The sequence below is a fragment of the Euprymna scolopes genome, chromosome 8 (genome assembly GCF_053919585.1).
Source record: "Euprymna scolopes isolate OS-2025 chromosome 8, ASM5391958v1, whole genome shotgun sequence".
NCBI lineage: Eukaryota > Metazoa > Mollusca > Cephalopoda > Sepiida > Sepiolidae > Euprymna > Euprymna scolopes.
This window is the reverse complement of record NC_136489.1, coordinates 106,797,934-106,817,768: the sequence shown is the minus strand read 5'-3', so window position 1 is coordinate 106,817,768 and position 19,835 is coordinate 106,797,934. Positions and strand designations below refer to the sequence as shown.

Sequence of the window (19,835 nt, the reverse complement as noted above, 5' to 3'; positions counted from 1 at the left end):
TATATATATATATATACTAGCAGGCCGTCCAACATTGCCTGGTCGTAAAATACGCTTAAATATGATATTTCGATAAATGCAGATTTCGTATTTATTATTATATTATATTGGACCCAATATACAGTAATGATTTAAAAAGTAAAAAAAAATAAATAAATAAATAAATAACGATTCGTGCGCCACCCCCGAGAATCGAAACCAAAACGTTTAGGGTACTTTTTCCTTGTATGTTAATGCCTGAGCTATTACGGTAAGTTTGCTGCAACGCTACAAATAAAAGCATGAACCAATAGTTATTATGTTACGCATGCATATTCGTAATGCCGTCGTTCGAGTTTCACCTGGCAAATACCTTTTTTTTTTAATTTTCTCACTTTTGCACTGATTTTCCCAGCAAAAACCCAAATATAAAGTTTCGCATAAGTTTCGCATAAGTTCGACCAAAAACTGACAGAGGAGTTTGGTAGGCAATTTTTTTTAAACACACATATATATGCACATGTATATATACATATAGAAAGAGGTTTGTGTTAACTATAATTTTAATACGCAAATATTACGCAAGTATAAATCATGTAGAATATTTGCATAATATAATTACACGTAATTGTAAACCAAAAATGATAATCTTATAAGAAAACTGGAAAAAATAGGGAATTAATTAAAATGAATGTTTCAAAGAATATGTAAATTAACTAGATCGCTTGCGGATGAATGCGATTCCATGACCCATTTTTAAATAAATAGAAAAAAGTGTTTTTAATATGTATATCAATACACACGCACACACACACACACACACACGCACGCACGCACGCACGCACGCACGCACGCACGCACACACACAGAAAATGATGATCACCGATCAAAAGCGCTTGAGAAAAAAATGGCCGAAACAAAATAACTCGTTTATACAGGAGACAGTTTACCACCAGAAACCACCAAAACACGAAAATGAGCATAAAAGTCAAGAAAAAAAGAAACTAAGTCGTATTCAACTAGATGTGCCCTGAATATCACTTGCTGCTTAAATAGACGCATATATATATATATATATATATATATATACGTGTGGGTGGGGGGGTGGGGGGGCACATAGCTGAATACATATATTTACAGAATAATATATGTATATATATATCATGGGTATTTATTAATATATAACAGAAAATTAGAATACTATCGATAACGTCGGATTCAAATCCTAACATAGAGAACTTGACTCTCTTTTTGTAGAGGCTGAAAAATGATAACGGAGACCAATCATAGGTTCACTTCGTTAGTATTTGGCACCGATGGTATCGATGGTATTCTGATCTTCTATATTACATATGCATGCTTCTTTGAAAGAGATACTTCCTGTTTTTATTCGCCTGCGATTCATCCTTTCCATTGGCGGGCCAATGTACGAACGTTCTGTTCGAGTGTAGAAAGAAATTCGCCATAGCCACGAACGTTTTTGACTTCCATGTGTCGTTTTCAGACGAGTGATGAATGAAAAATGTTTATTGTTTTGTTTTGTGAATTGACTGAAAAATCGATTAAAATCATTTAAAATCACTTAAGCGTACCTCCTTCAGCAGTTTACAGTATGAGACAGTTAAGATGGTGGTATTGTTTATTAATACATTTCGAAATGCATTTAGAATGGGTGTCATGTGCTGCTAGATGTTGATAAATGAAACTAGATATAATATATCCTGAAAGAGTATATTCAGTGTAAATTAATTCAGATTAAACGATGGTCAACACACAGTTTAGCAGTCTATTGTCCAAAAAAGTTACGATGTAACAAACCAGATATTTACACTCGAATGGTATCTTGAATGTCGTAATATCAACAATAATTTACTTCCTGTCTTTTACCGCTTGTTAGAATCTCTTATAGACTCAGTAAACTATTCTCAGAGGGTGTCAGAATCTTCTACTATATCAAGATAGAAAGTTAGTTGTAGTGTCACCGCAATAGACTAGTTGGTTCGCGCTGAGAACTACTCACTATGAATCTTTTTTATATATCGACCGATCCAACTATATATCTGTCTTTAAAACATATCCGTTTAAAATATTTGTCTATATATTTATTAATAGAATCTTCGATATATATATATATATATATATATATATATATATATATATATATATATATATATATATATATATATATATATATATTTCTTACCATGGGGTCCCGATTTCGAATCTCGCACTATTCAGCCACCCTGATGAGTCGTAGACGATGAAACACGTGCCAGTTGATAATTATATTTTAAAAATAATATATATGCCACTCCCCATGTGGGGGTACCAAATTGATTGAAGGGAAATTATTCCTAAGTCGCATTTAGGTAAAAATGCACTTTCGTAAATAATTGAATTCATTCAAGACGTATCGCAAAAACAAAAACAAATAACATCTACGTAATCGCGATATATCCGAACAATCGGCGAGGTGGACAAGGGGTAAGGGCCTAAACTTCTTACCATGGGGCCTCAATTTCGACTTTCGCTAGATTCAGCAACTCTGATGAGTCGTAGAGGATGAAACACGTGTCAGTGGATAATTTTATTGTAAAAATAATACATACATGCACACACACATGTATATATATATATATATATATATATATATATATATATATATATATATTTATCAAATTTTTCATTCCTACACTATAGGCAAACAACGGAAACGATTCAACGACAGCTTCAAGATGCTTCTCAAACAGTTCCGTTCCAACTCGTAACAATAGCTTAAAACATGTTCCTAGCGAACTGCAAGAAAGAAAAAGGTTCAATTACCGAATTTGCACGCCGTAATGAAAGGATATCTAGAAAGCTACTTGCGCCTGTAAGTATCCTTCACCTCTATAAGACCACCATTCTGTACTGTTGTGGCATTTGGGCTCTAGTCTCTCACTCCTGGACAGAGTTCAAAAGAGAGTCGCCAACCTGATAGGTCCTGAATTGTCATCTAAGCTTCAGCCTCTATCCCATCGACGAAATGTTGCATCCCTCATACCTATCCTACAACTATTTTAATGGTGAATGCTCTTACGAACTATAAGCATTTGTACCCGTCGACGTAAATACCTCTGACAAATCCGACAAGCAGCTAAATCCCACCCCTACACAGTAGAGACCCCTAGGTGTAAGAAAGACTTCTAATCCAATAGTTTCTGCTAGGGTTTGGAACTCCCTTCCAAAATTCTGCTTCCCCAACTGTTCTGATATGCAGAAGTTCAAGTTTAATGTGAACAGACATATAGCTGTTCATCTCCCTTGATAATATCCCTGCAACTTATGTACTCGATAGTAGCCCCCTACTTCAAAGTTGCGCTGTCCCTTGTTTCGGATGTAAATTGAATTAAAAACAATATTTCAGAGCTCAGATCGGTCTGAGGAACCATCTCCGTCTTCAAAAACAGCTACATGATCATAATTATCTAGGCAAGCAACGGACGAACATCGTAAATTAACCGATAATTATTAATCTGATAACATACGGTGCGTAAAAGTGCGTAATGGGGGATATTATTTAGTTCAATTGAATCCTACGTCAGTGGGGCAAACGCATGGTTACTGTGAATTATAAGTTTATTTTTATAGTTTGTGCTTGATAGGTTGAAACTTTAATCTAAATAGACTTAAGTTCCGTTAATTATTCCATGAGATAAACAAGAACATAGATTCAGATTATATATGCGTTTTATAATTGCGCATGAAAGCATGACAGTTATTTTTTCTTTAATAAAACCATCCTAATATGTACTTAGCGGTGCTTATTTTCTATCTATCTATCTATCTATCTATCTATCTATCTATCTATATTCTACTATTATATGAAAGGAACTTTGTCTGTGCGCGTGAGTTCGTTCTCCATGGACTCAGAAACGGCTTACCTGATTTTTATTTAAATTTTACACGAAAGTTCTTGATGTGTCTGAGAGTGTTCTTACGTAGGTTTTGTGTTGCGCCTGATAAGCATTGCTAATTGAAACAATTGAAGGAAGTTCGATTTTCCTTTATACAACCTAACATCACAAGTTCATTTAAGAAGTTTCATCACCGTACAAGTAGAAACGGCCAGCCTATAAAATGAACTGTAGATTCTTTTATAAAACAGGGGTGCGTTCCAGTTCATTTTAGAGCAAAATTGACCCCTTATCCCTGATTTTTGTGCGTTTAACTTTAATTCAAGTGACTATATAAAAATAAATTCATAAAATCAACAGTTGGTTCTTTGATAGGGCCAGGGCGCTTTCGAAATGATTTTTCTGTTTAGAGCACAACTGAACCATGATACTTGACTTTTACATTTTAAACTTCAAGTGAAGAAATCATATACAGATATTTTTACTAAATCAACAGTAGATTCTCTACAGTCGCATGTTGACTACAATGTATTGCGGACTAAGTCATTGCGAGGAGACATCTGAAGCTTCCTCCCGGTACACTGCGAGGGGAGGGGGTGATAACTAAACGACTTACCTGCTTCAATTCCTTGAGTGAATAAGCATAGGTTCAAGCAAACTGTAACAAGAAGAGAAAACGGCATTCTACGCCCGGAAGATACCGATAATCTTGAGAGACTGCCTTTGTATTGTTTTCGACCTACAAAAATGTAAAAAAAAAAAAATTTTTTTAAAATACCCATCAAAACTATGAGACAAAAATATTCGTATTTCAAATCATCGCATATAACATAATCGGATGTTTTTAAACACGAGATTTTGTGACGTGATGAGAGGTTTTCTGGTGCAAATATTAACTGATTTATTAGCTTAGATCAAACCTGAAATTATTATTATTTAAATGACATTAGATTAAGCACAAAAGATATCTTCAATCATTATTTTGACGAAGGATTTAATAGAGAAATGTCATACAGTTGTGTTAAGAAGAGAAGGAAATGTTTGATATCGTTTCCTTTGTTTTGCCTCTTAATCCTCACATTCCCAGAGAGATGTTCTGACAAAAGGGAAAAAATTGCTGGGGGGCGGAATCTATCAATAAAATACTAAGTCATTTGTTTTCTTTGCTATAAAGCCGCATCATGCAGTGTCTTGATCGATTTCTATAAATAATGTCAAACTAACCTTAGATGATTTTTTTTTATTATAAATAACACAGATTGGAAAGATTGTAACCACATAATCGATCCCTTGAGATTGTGTTTTTAGATTTAATAAAACTACTGAAAAAAGTACGAAAATCGAATTATTTTTTATAATTTGAAAAGTTACATTTAAGTTAAAATTGACCATTTCGCTAGAAAAAAAATTATTAAGAAATAATTCTCAGAAAAAAAGAAACAATGTATAATTACAAATTAAAGTGGTCATGAAAGTAAAAGGGCGCGGCCTTATTTGTTTTAATGCCTACCTTTTTTACATTTTTAGATTCGTAGGTTTTCACTGTCTAACAAATCACAAAACAAAATAGCTTGCCGAATTATGATTTTATAGTGAATTTAGAAAGTTTTTTTTTAATGAACTGATCCTTGAAGTATTCACAAGAACGCCATCGGTCAGCTTAGCGGAAGATAGTTGCCTAAAATCACGAAAAAGACAGACAGATTGAAACAGGGGCTTTAGATGTCTATCGATCGCAAACTGAAATTCGAAACACTAAAATTCCCTTAAGAATTTCTTCTTCTTTAAGGGATAGGATTGATTTCGAAAATCTTAACTATGCTTTAGAATTAGCTAAATTCTTCAATTTTGTCTTTTCTTCCTAACAAAGCCAACGTATTTCTTTTTCATTTTATTAGTGTTGCACACCTGTGCACCAAGTAATAATTGTTATTATTCGCGAAAAATGTTTCGCGTTTACAGTTTCCGAGAAAACTTATCACAAAGCTGCATCAACATTAATGTTCTGCGGATCTTTTAAAAACAGCATATGTTTTGAAAAGATTAACACTATAAAAAGTTTGCACGCATGCACTATTTAAAGGGAAGCAGTCGAGTCATCCAGGATAGGATTCCTTTTACCTTCTACGATACAAATGGACACATATGGTGCCTGGACCGGATTAGGTCGTTAAATAGACCTTCTTATAAAGCTACTTTGAAGATTCCTTCATTCAGTTATCTCGTTTTCCTAAGAACGTGTGATGTCAAATTTAGTCGTAAGAGACGCATGCCTGACAGACGGAGCAACTAATAGAAATGCTCCGACACATATAAAATTCGATAAAAGCTTTTAATCTGCGAGTTTTACAATGGAAATTGTATTTAAAACAACCGTGGCAGATCAAGGAGCATTTTACTTCAACATTAAGCGTGAGAGACAGAATGACGGACTAAACTTCATATGAAGATACTTTGGCGCATTTAAAAAGAATGTTTAAAAAGTTCCTATTTTAGTGAGATTACAATTCGTTTCAATTTCATTACAAAACGAGGCACGATTGATAGACGTAGCATGCTCTGTTGAATTAACTGTATGATCTAAGTAAATCTGTTAGTTGAATAGAGAAGTTTACTGACAGTTGGATTGGGAGAGTTTAACTTTTCTTTTTACAAAGTTGGCGAAAGAACGTGACTTCCGAAAGAAGTGTGATCATCCTCTTGTTTGACTGATAACCCAATCAGGCAAGTGTGAAAGTTGAGGATAGTTAAGTACAAGGAGGCAAGCTATGGTCTCTGTTTTATTTCACTCCCCCCCGTGCTCTCTCTTATTCTCTCTCTCTCTCTCTCTCTCTCTCTCTCTCTCTCTCTCTCTCTTCCACCGATAAGAAGCCCACTCTTGTTCAAATGCAGAGGTTTCTCATTCTGTCTGTGAATGTTTTAAATCGTCTGTATCAATAAATATAGAACACAAAACTTTATCGTCTGAGTAAATGTATACATAGAAGTCTAATAATTTGGGTTACCGGCGACGAAAATTGATGTAGAATGGTTTATCAAATCGCACGGTATCTACCAAGGGCGTTTGAGGATGCATTAATGTCTTTTGGGGATAAAATAAAGATTGTCTGCTCTTTTTTTGACTTTCGTAGATTAGACGACGGTGACAAGCAAGATAAGGTCTCTTCTGATTACTTTTTACCTCTCACTCAAATAATGTCAACCTCCGTCTTCCTATGTTAAAGATGCATTTCTTGCCCACGTGATCATGGGTAATTGTTACGGAAAGTAGAGAGCCGAAACCGGAAGTCGAAACCAGCAGACAATCTTGGGTATAACTACATTGTTGTTATTATTATTATTATTATTATTATTACTATTATTATTATTATTATTACTATTATTATTATTATTATTTGGCAGCTGTAAATTTATACACAAAGAGAACTAGAATATTAGTTATTATTGTTCTTTTATTTCGATAATATCTGGCTTTGACAGTTCGTTATCGCTTCGCATATTCTTGAAATATCTGAGACATTAATAACATTTACGTAATACACATTTCATTCATGACTATATTATGTAGTCATTGAATAGATATTTTTGGAAATTTCGGTACATTTTTTGTCTTTATAATATATAAAAAGGCACGTTTACTAAATGTTAACGTGCCTTTTTATTTTTTTAACTTAGAAACTGCTGTGTTGAAAACTCAGAACGTAAGGATGATTTGAACACAAATATTAGATATCTGTCAAAGAACTTAAAACGTATTACCAAACCAAGATAATTATTATATTATAATCCAGACAATCACTGAATTAAAAAGAATTAAGAATAACAGTTGATTAATAAAATAGACTTTATCAAAGCTAATATGCAAATTAGTAAACGTTGCAGCTGATACAATAAATGCGAAATTAATTCGCAACTATTGTGTAAACTTGAATCATCTTGAAATAATACGTTTGAATTTCACCGTTGTTACTGGACACCGGTCAAACTTTTGTATTTATTTACTTAGATAAATTATTAGCAAATTAAGTTATTAATAATGTGCATGTCACTTACGGGCAAAAATCACTTGCAAACACAAAAAGTACGAAAATTTGTTACATAATTTTAACAATATAGAAATGGTAAAAATTTCATAGCAAAGAGATTACTCAGATTTTTACCCATCAAAATGTAAAAGATATTATTTGACATTATGTTTGTCAAAATTTAAAAGCTGTTTCCCTTATAAAAATCTTCCTACTTGGAATACTTATTTTCGGAAATAAATTGAAACGAATGACACGTTTTTGCGCAAATGCGTATCCTGAACGAATATAAAAGAAAACATCGTTTGACTAACCGGTAATACTAATTTTAGCGGTATTCGTCCAACATCAAAACCTTATCTGCCACTGAAAATAATATTTTCTGGGGTATTACAATTCATGTACGATCTCCAGTCAGAATAAACGGTTAGAGGTGACGACATACAGAGTCTGTGATTTCCAAATGGCCACGTATCTTGTACTGGCCAAGCTGAACGTAGCTTAACCGACGAGGACAGGTGTGGTATATCATTGTTAGTAAGAATCCAATACTGATTCGTCAGACACATTGCAAGTTAGGTCTAACTTCGAATATCCCACCTAATTATATATATATATATATATATATATATATATATATATATATATATATATATAATGCGTGGACGTATCTACGACTTTTCCCAAGAAGTATATAACCATCTTATTACAAGTACATCCTCCCTCCATATATTTTTGACAACACCTGTCCCCTTTTAATATCACTGTCTAGTCACATAATTTTAAAATCCACAAGGATACGCGCAGGTTTTATAGTCGAAAATGCCGAGAGCTAGATTAAACAGGAACATTTAGCTAAGCTCATGAGAAATATTAACTATTTATGCTAGGTCAGCGGAAATATCTCTCTGCTTCCTGTGTCTGTGAACAAAAGTAAAAGAGGAAATTATTATTCCTTGTTTAATCTTATGGAAAGAATCCCCATTTTATAGCGGTGATTATTTCACGTCTCAATGGGTTAAGCAACACTGGCCAATGCACCTTTTAAGTCAGTGATGGGCGCCGAAGCTACAGCGTTAAGCGCCGGTAAAGGAGAGAAGAATTAAGTAGCTTATGTGATTGACCAATGGAGAGCTTGAACAAAAGTAATAAAGAGAAAAAAAGCCCGGGTAAAACACTGTGAAATCCTGTGTCCTTGGGAGATTCTTAGAATGGAATGCAAACTGCGAATAATGTGAAAAGTCATACGAGATTCAGAGTTTATAAGAAATAATCACAATCCAGAAATCGAGGCCATCTTAAAAAACGAATTGTCCAATATTAATTCTGTATATATATATATATATATATATATATATATATATATATATATTATAAAAAAGTGAACCATATCGTAAATTCAATCAACTAAAAAATGGAAACCGGGGTGAGGAGAAAAAACAAATATATATATATATATAATGGGGCAAGTTATATGTACAATTAAATAAAATAAATAAGTCGATTAAAAAAAAACGATCGTTAAAATATACCCAAAGCGCTTTTCGTTCAGACAAACATTTTCAAGGGTCATAAGTCTGAAAATTATTATTATTATTTTTTTTTAGAATATTTGGTAGTGATATGGAATACGAGCGGAGAGGAGGTTAAGAAAAAAAAAACAACCTGACTACCCAAATAATTCTAACTGAAGCCGGAGGTTTCTCTGCTTGCACAAAGTAGGGGGGTTAGCAATGATGGCAAGTGCTTCGAGGACAGACAGGTGGAACTTTGTGCGTCCTCGGTACAAAACAGAAAAACACTCCGGAGAGAAAACAAGACCGCACTCCTTTTTATCGACCAAGTGTTGGCCGATGGACGATTCTATCAGTTGAGATTTTCTGGTAGTAGGTTGATGATCCCGGATGAAACGGGGAACATGTTGGGCGATTCTGACCTGAAGACGCTGGGTCGTCTTTCCTATATTTGATAAACGCTGGGTCGTCTTGTCTACCTTTGATAAACTTTTATTTTCTAAGCTACTTTCAGCCAAGGATGTTACGAATCCTTACGAAATGAGGGAAAGGCGGTTTTTGTGGAAAAGGCAATACGGAGCGATAGAGCACCAAAATTAGAAGACACCAGAGAGGAAATCTTATCGCAAATAAGTTGGCCTTCAAGTCCAATCCAGGGTAACCTCAGGTATACCGGAAATCTACATGGACCGTATTTTGGTAGCTCAGAAAAGGATTGAATTTTTTTATTAATAACTAAGTTAACTAATGGAGGTGGATATCCATTAGTAATAAAAATCCTTTTAATGTTTTCAATTTCCACATCAATAAAAGGTGGGGAACAAATAGCAAGTGCCCGATGGGTTAAGTTTCTAATAAGATTTAGTTTCCTGGTTGTGGGTGCAAAAGAATCCCAACTAAGATAAAGACCAGTGAAAGTGGGTTTTCTATAAATAGATGTCATAAAGGAAAGCCCACGTTTAGAAACTAACACATCAAGGAAAGGAAGGGAGTTATCTTTTTCCACCTCCATCGTAAATTTGAGAGAAGGGTGTAAATTATTTAATAAGTGGAAAAAGGACATAGCTTCATCATGCGTTGCGAAACAAGAAAAAGTGTCGTCAACATAACGCATGTAAAATGCTGGTCTAGGGCACTTGTCAAACAACGTCTGTTCTAAAAAACCCACAAAAATATTGGCCAAAGTTGGGCCAAGGGGTGATCCCATCGATATACCGTCGAACTGGCGATACATCACATCGTTGAAACTAAAGGAAACTGACTTAGTAGCAAGTTCCAAAAGTTCAACGAACACCGCCCCAGGAAAAGAGGGGAGGGGGCCAGGGCCTCTATAAAGAAAATCAGCACATATGTCAATGACCTCGTCAAGAGGGACATTGGTAAACAAATTGCTAATATCAAAGGAGACCAAATAACAGTTGTTAGTGGTAAGAGGAAGCTCCTTGATAGTCGATGCGAAATGAAAAGAATCAGGTGTGCAATGTGTTGAATAAAAAGAACAGACTGGTTCAAGAATTAAAACCAGCCATTTAGCCAGATTGTGTTGGGCCGAACCTACCATCGACAAAATTGGTCTCAATGGAGTATCAATTTTGTGTACCTTAGGCAATCCGTAAATCCTGGGGCGTTGAGAGCCCACCGGTCGGATATTATTATAAACTTCCTTAGATAAATATTTAAGTTTACGCCATCGAAGTAGTTTATTTTGAAGCTTGGTTTCAATTGAAGGAGTGTCATCAGAGTCCAGGGAACCTAAACAGATAAATTTGCTATCATTGTTAAGAATAGAAAGCATTTTTGCAATGTAGTCTTGACGGTCAAGGATAACTACACCGTTGCCTTTATCTGGGCGAGAAATGTAAATCTCATTATTGCATTTTAATTGCTTAGCCGCAATGAAATGATTACTTTGCCAAATAAAATGGCGAGAAGCAATATTGCATTGACTGAATTTATTGGCTAATTCAGTCAAGCGAGATTTAACAATATTTAAGTTGTCACCCGAACCATTATTTTTTATTTGTGAAAATAAAATCTCAAATTCACTAAGAGTTTGAGTTACGTCAATCTGGCGAGGAGGGACACAAAATTCAAGTCCCCTAGACAACACAAACGTATCGACTTCTGACAATTTAAATTTAGAGAAATTAAATATATGCTGATCCGAGAATGAAGGTTCGCCAAATTTATTTTTAATCAAAAGGTTTAAGAAATTAGTAAATTTTTGATTATTTGTATGACGACACTTAACATCCTTGGCTGAAAGTAGCTTAGAAAATAAAAGTTTATCAAAGGTAGACAAGACGACCCAGCGTTTATCAAATATAGGAAAGACGACCCAGCGTCTTCAGGTCAGAATCGCCCAACATGTTCCCCGTTTCATCCGGGATCATCAACCTACTACCAGAAAATCTCAACTGATAGAATCGTCCATCGGCCAACACTTGGTCGATAAAAAGGAGTGCGGTCTTGTTTTCTCTCCGGAGTGTTTTTCTGTTTTGTACCGAGGACGCACAAAGTTCCACCTGTCTGTCCTCGAAGCACTTGCCATCATTGCTAACCCCCCTACTTTGTGCAAGCAGAGAAACCTCCGGCTTCAGTTAGAATTATTTGGGTAGTCAGGTTTTTTTTTTTTTCTTAACCTCCTCTCCGCTCGTATTCCATATCACTACCAAATATTCTAAAAAAAAAAATAATAATAATTTTCAGACTTATGACCCTTGAAAATGTTTGTCTGAACGAAAAGCGCTTTGGGTATATTTTAACGATCGTTTTTTTTTTAATCGACTTATTTATTTTATTTAATTGTACATATAACTTGCCCCATATATATATATATATATATATATATATATATATATATATATATATATATATATATATATATATATATATATATATATATATATATATATATATTTTCTCCTCGCCCCGGTTTCCATTTTTTAGTTGATTGAATTTACGATATGGTTCACTTTTTTTATAATTATTCTAAAATTTTGCCAATCGAATAAAGTTATATATATATATATATATATATATATATATATATATATATATATATATATATATATATATATATATATATATATACATATTCCAAATCCACATTTGACAATTATTTCTTAAAATGCTCATTCTTCAGTCGTGATTATTATGCAGGTATAAAAAATAATTGTTACTATTGGAATTAAAAATGAGCCCTCTTTAGGGAATTGAGAAAAAAAGGGGCTAACTTTGGCGCAAATGCGATATTTATACATTTAATCGTTAAATACTTTCATTAACTATTAATTGTGAAAGTCCGCTTACAAGTAACTTATAAGTAATTAATTCCCTTCATTTTTTGTGTCAATTGCCGGTGGCCTTGAGGAAAGTTGCTAGTCTGCGAAACGAAGTTTTGCTTTGTTGACTCGGTTAAAGTCTCCTGACAAACAGTAATTATATGATGATATACGATGATTGTTACATAAGCGTGATACACTAGTGTCTGTAGGTATAAATATGATTTTTAATATTTATTTGATTATATATATATATATATATATGTATATATATGTATATATATACACACACATACATACATATATATATATATATATATATATTTGTTTACTGTTTTTTTTGGAAAGAATTCCAACAAAGTGCTTGATTATAAAGAAAAACTTTTTCGATATAAGAGCTTAATATTTATTTATTTAATAGTACAGAAGTTCACAAAAACATTGGTACCACATTAAAAAGACTATTAATGACCCTCAAAAGACCTGTTTGAACGTACGCAGTGAGACCCTCAAAGCCTGTTTACATATTAGACAAGCGCTCCTAATAAACTTGGAGGACCGAATAACGAACGAAAACCCCACCTAAAGGAATTTCTTCAAGAGTATTCTAGATGCAGTCCACTTAACGCATAAATAAGTAAAGTGAAAATCGACATTTAGACAATTGTAAGTATAAATATTAAGTATAAATTAAGTATGAAAATTATGGCTACCGTAAATACAATACACATATATAAATTTAGAAATCAAATAGCTTGCATACCCCCCTCAACTATTTAAAATAAAATAAAATAAAAATGGTTAAAAAATAAATAAGATAGATTAATTACCTCCCTTGGACAAACTGAAACATGGATTATCTCCCCGTAACTGAAATAAGATAAAGTAATTATCTCCCTTGCACCAGCTAAAATTAAGAGAAGGCAGACCGGAAACCATGCAAAAACAGAACAGTACATATTTACTAAAATGCATTAAATAAAAAAATTAAAAAATTAGAAAATTCATATTAGAATAAAATAAAATATACAGATATACAGAGATAGGAATAGGCTATAGTTAAATATAAATGAACATCATTATAAAAAATAAATGCGGGCCTGACATTTTTTCCTCAGACAGAAACAACATGGCTGACGAGAGCCTAACATCATTTACGTTTTACCATTCACTGGTCCCCTTTATGTTGGGCTTTAAACCGACGGTACTAATATTTTTCTGGACTTCTGTACTATTAAATATATATATATATATATATATATATATATATATATATATATATATATATATATATATATATATATATATATATATATATATATATATATATATATATATATATATATATATATATATATATATATATATATATATATATATATGGCATACTCGCGTTGACACACCGTTTTTCATCAGATCACCAAAGTTAAGCAACATTGAGCCTGGTTAGTGTCAGATGGGTGACCATTTGGGAATTCTAGGCGCTGTATGTGCTCTCTGCTTATCTCGGCATTTGTTTCAAGTCTTCCTGTGCATACACTTCACTTGCCACTGGTATTTACGAATGTCGACTCAGGACAGTTGTAGTTGGAGATTGCGCACCTCCTGGCACAAAAATTTCACGGGCAAGCAACCCTTTGTGGGTATCCATAGTCTGTCAATGACAGAAGGAGCCTGTTGATATATATATATATATATACACACACATCAATTATTAAAGTATTTGATTTTCTTTTCCTCAAAATGTTTAAGCTTATTTCCTTTGCGCACGTCTTCATTTAATCCACTATTATTTAAGGGAGGGGCTTCCCTTGTGGGTGTTTGTTTAGAGGCGGCGAACTTTAAATTGACAACCCTATTTACTTTATTTACAACAGTTTGCAAGTATCGGTTAGTTTGAGTTCAGCTTGGTTTGTCAATTCATCATGAAGAGACTGAGATATGAAGCGAAGTGTGCAAATTTATTTTTTTTTACTGAGAAAAACACAATACAATACTTAAAAGCTGCATTTGATGCGTTACTTCTGAAATATAGATACATTTAATGCGTAAAGATTGTGAAATTTGGACCGCTAGATTACACCATATATACGCGAGCCGCGGACACCATATATCCGGTTGGTTGGTTGTTCTTGTTTTACGGCATATCAACCTTTTTTAGGTTATTTAATTCCGAATCCAAAGATTTTGAAGAAAAAATTTTTAATAGATTATATTTTATTTTTTTTCAAGTCGGTTTCTATTTAACCCATAGTTGGGACACTAACAGGTATTACCACTCCGGGTCAGTGTGATCCTGGGAGCAATGGCAATTAAAGGGTGGCTCCACACTCCCCAAAGCCCACAATTTGGGGCCTCACCACTGGATATAAATTAAGGTCATATCCAGGACCACCATATATCCGAGATGATATTTAAATTAGGAATACCAAAAATCAACATTTGTAATAAACCAGATATTTGCATAATACACATGTTTTTTCATGATTTATTGTGATTTAAAGTTTGCTACCTCTAAAAAACACCCATTAAATATATTTGGTTATTCTCTATCAATTTTGTTAAACTTAGAATATATTAAAACCGGGATTGTTCTGAGAAGCAGAGACGTGAAGAACACTTACAGTCCTTATGTATTTGTGTCCCCTCGAGTGAAAAGTTAGTAGCAAAGGTGCTTTGTAATGTCGGCAAAATCCAACTTCTCCAAAAAGTGACGCCATGTATTGTGGGAAACGAATTGTCTCAGTTTAAAAAGATTTACCTCTCATTTACCAAGAACAGAGAAAATGAAGCATAGTACGAGAACACACCTTGCTACTAACCAAAAAGCTTCAGAATAAGAATTACAAGTTATATTTATATGCCTTCCTTCGAGGGCAAAGTTATACGCAAGTTAAATTTGGGGGAAATCCAGCTCTTTAAAATTAGATTAGAGCAAAAAACAAAAATTACTGCAGCCGATAAGAATTTCTTCTAACGAAGGCAAAAAAGAGGAAGTGTAATATCAGAACAGTTATTACACTTTCGAGGAGGAACCGGATAAATGGCTTTCCTCGTGATATCACGTTGTTGACAACAGAAGGTGTGACCAGCCTAGCGAAAGTGCTTTGTGAGAAGAGCCAGCTGGAGAGAGGTGATGTGCACTGCGCTCGGACCATCGCGTTCGGCAGTAGATTTTCCTCCTTGTGACTGGAAGAAGCGATGCGGCGGCTAGCTACAAACCTGGCTCAGAACTGTTAAGCAGGATATCGAACTGATTCAGTGTCCGACAATTTACGGTAGTCGCCATTGGAACCATGACTGGCTGTCGATAGTATCAGCGTTGGCGATGGATCGCCGGGATGGGTCAGCTTTCGTGTATAATACGGTAAATTTATTGAAAGGAGCTGGCTCAACCGATCCCAGGTGAATGCTGTCTCAAGACAAGAGGAAGAAGTTATTACACTTTGCCCTAGCAAAAACAACAAAAAAAACACTCTTTTTTACTTCTGATCTAACAAAGACAGGGTTAAATACATGAGCATTTGTCAATCCAGCTCCTTTACAGAGGCACGCCGAATCTGGTAAAAACTTTTTAAAAAATGCCTCAGTTAAGAAGAATTTGAATTCACTGATCGAGAATAGAAAAGATAAAATGTATTATAACGACATATACTACACTTTGTTCTTGACCAAAACGTTCCGATATAAGAAATACAGCCATTGCGAGGAAGAATGCATACATTTATTAACACGACTTTGAAGGATGCTCATAATTCTCTGGACAATTTCCAATAAGAGTAGCAAAGAATAATACAGAGAAAAATAGAATAATGCACCCTTTACTGAAATTTGAGGCGGGTTTGTCACACTAATAATCCTCAATTTAGTATAAAAAAACATGCCATTTATGGAACCCAAAAGAATAAGGACAATCCAGGATAAAGCTTCCCTTCTTTAACCAATTACAAACAACATTTCTCAACCACCGATTGCGATGACTAATAATATTCTACCGGAGAGCTCTTTCAGCTTGTTCTGCTTGACATTCACAGACAACATGAATTGGAGCAAATGAATTGGAGACATTGTCAATGCTACTGTAACGAAGGCAGGATCTCTCTGCGGTGCTGAAAAACTATTCAAACCTGACAACATTCTGTATTTCTACAAAACCACAACAGATATGGTTACAATACCTCATGCATGGAGTATTGTAGCTACATCTAGACGAAAGCATCTCACATTACTCCTTTCCTCTTAGAAACGATCTAAAAAGTGTCTTCGATCACCGCACTATTAACCGAGCTCTAATCCATCTCACATCCTCGAAATGTGTCGTCCCTGCGCTTTTTTTACAAGTATTCTTTAATGGAATATGCACCAACTCGCAACTCTACATGTAACTTATAAGTACTTAATTCCCTTCAATTCTTGTGTTAATTGCCGGTGACCTGGAGGAAAGTTGCTAGTCTGCGAAACCAAGGTTGGCTTTGTTGACTCGGTTAAATGCTCCTGACCTTATGCTCTCAACATCTCTATTATAATAATGAGCCACACGTGTTTCCATCCATTTTCCTTACAAATATGCACGTTTCCATCCATTTTGTCTTACAAATATTCACGTGTCGATATAAACACTCACAACTAACTTGACATCCAGCAAAATCTCACCTTTTCATTGATAAGGCTAAAATATCTCGAAAAACCTTCTACTCTAGTAATTTCTTCCGACAGACTTCCGACAGACTTCGGAATTCTCTCCCGGGCCCCCGCTTCCCCGACCCTACTAATATGCAGACATTTAACTTTAATGTAAGCAGACACATTGATGCTCAAGTGCCTACATAGTGCCTCTGTAGATACAGTTGCAAATAGTAGCCTTTCCATCCAATTGGCTATTTGCTGTGTTTGAAGTGAATAAGAAAAAAATAATGTACATGTAATCATAAAACTAAAATGGTCAACCGGTTTGAGAAAAACAGATAAAATATTTATACATTACTACACTGAAGCTGTGGGAATCGTCGTGTGTTTTCCTATGGTTTTAGTATATATATTCACAATACATAATACAGAGTCCGTCATAGATAAGTATATATTTTCTTTTGATAGAATATGTTAATACTTCATCATCCTTTCTAGTTTATGTTTCGTTCAAGAGCGTAAATCAGCTATTTTTACATCTTTGATCTTAACGAATATTGCTTAACTCTCGTTGGAGATCCTCGTCAAAGTAATCGCTGTACTTAGAATTATTTTATTCCTTAATTATTTACTAAGAATTTGAAATATCTACCATGTTATAACAAGGTATATGACAACAGAATACTTTTATCATTGTTTTGACTTCCGAGTATATATTCGACACAATTAGATACAGTTAATCAACTGAGAACCACATCACTCTATATAAAAGCATATAAGATATCAACGGATACACACTAGAGAGTCCAAATCATAAAAAGAATATGCTGTTGTCCTAGCCCTAGTTATAACCAAGCGAATCAAGTAAGAACAAGGTTTTATTTATTTGGCCAACTTTATGGAAACGATTCATTCTGCTTCACATCTGTTTTGCTCTGTTAAGAAGACATTTTTGAAGGCGGGAGAAATTAGCACAATAAAAAAAGATTGAATACCTTCACGTCTGCGGGTGCAAAAGGTTAATCTGCCTTAATTAAAGCAAACCCCTACCTAGAAATTAAGTATATTTATTATTCACCCGTTTACTGAAAATAAACAAAACACTAACATGGATGATACGAAAAGAAATATATATATATATATATATATATATATATATATATATATGCATGAATATATATATATGCATGTATATATATATAGAAGACTTCAATTATCTTGACATCATAAGTCTTAATTAAGATTCTATTATCAATTATCCATATACATCTCTTCCAAATTATTTCATTTTCAATTATAAAAAATACTACTACTACTACTACTACTACTAATAATAATAATAATAATAATAATAATAGTACTACTACTAATAATAATGATATCAATAGTAGTATTACTGCAAATAATATCAACAACAGTTACCACTTTAGCTAAAGCAGATTTTTATATTTATCACCAAAATAATAGTACATCTTAATTTCTCATTAATCATTACTATTTTATTGCTTCTTTTTATATATTGCTTTACGCAAACTAAGCCTAGTGCAATTTTACATTTACAGAGGAGTGTTTTATCTTCATATATTAGTTTTAGAAAAGGAGTTATTTGCGTTATTTGTATTTAAATGTTTTCATATCAAACTTCATATACTTGCTTTGTACGACTTTCGGAAATCTTTGGGTTTTTTTTGGGTTTTTTTTTAATATCACAAAAAATTTAATTAGATCAAATCAACCACCACTTAAAATAAACAAAAATAATACATTGATGAGAAAAATGTAAAAAAAAAAAAAAAAAAAGAACTAGGCGCCATAACGTTATCCTCATAATCATTAGCTGTTTATGCAACCTGTCATGACATTCACATCATATTAAGGTTTATTAAACAAGGTAGTCGAAAATGCTCGCCAACTGGAATGGTATTTTTATTAGATCTGGCCGATTCGCTCACCATCTCTATTATAATAATGAGCCACACGTGTTTCCGTCCATTTTGCCTCACAAATATGCACGTGCCGATAATAAGCAACAGTAACAGACTTGAAGGTATTTAATTCATGCCTATACTAGCAGGATATCCGACCTTGCCCGGGATGAAATGATGAACAACGAATGTTTCACACTCCCATATTTTTATTGTCATCAAAATCGGCGAATTCTCCCATTTTTCAATCAAATCGATTAATTGTCTACTCTGGTTGGGGATCCATCGCCGTGCACCGGGAGAAATATTTACATGCCTCTCGCAGTGACTTAATTCACAATATGTTGTAGTCTACATTGCTCTATAGAAAACATACTGTTGATTTTATATGCTTGCCCTTACTGCTTGTACGGTGATAATGGCTCGAATTTAAGTTTAAATTGAAAAAGGTCAAGTCATGTACATTGCTGCAATTGTGCTTAAAACAGAAACAACCATTTCGAACACGGCCCTGTCATATCAAAAACCTACTGTTGATTTCATATGTCGAGCTTGAGTGGTAAGAAAACTTCTCAAATCCACTTGT

The 19,835-nt window shown here is 33.9% G+C and overlaps 1 protein-coding gene across 1 annotated transcript in view; it reads right to left on the bottom strand.

The window, feature by feature from the left end:
• The window catches only part of LOC145283705 (uncharacterized), a 390,390-nt gene that overhangs the window by 125,033 nt on the left and 245,522 nt on the right, over positions 1–19,835 (bottom strand). Inside the window, exon 4 of the mRNA XM_080132730.1 lies at positions 4,492–4,614. Coding sequence (XP_079988856.1) covers positions 4,492–4,614 — 123 coding nt within the window. The remainder of the gene's footprint in view (positions 1–4,491; positions 4,615–19,835) is intronic.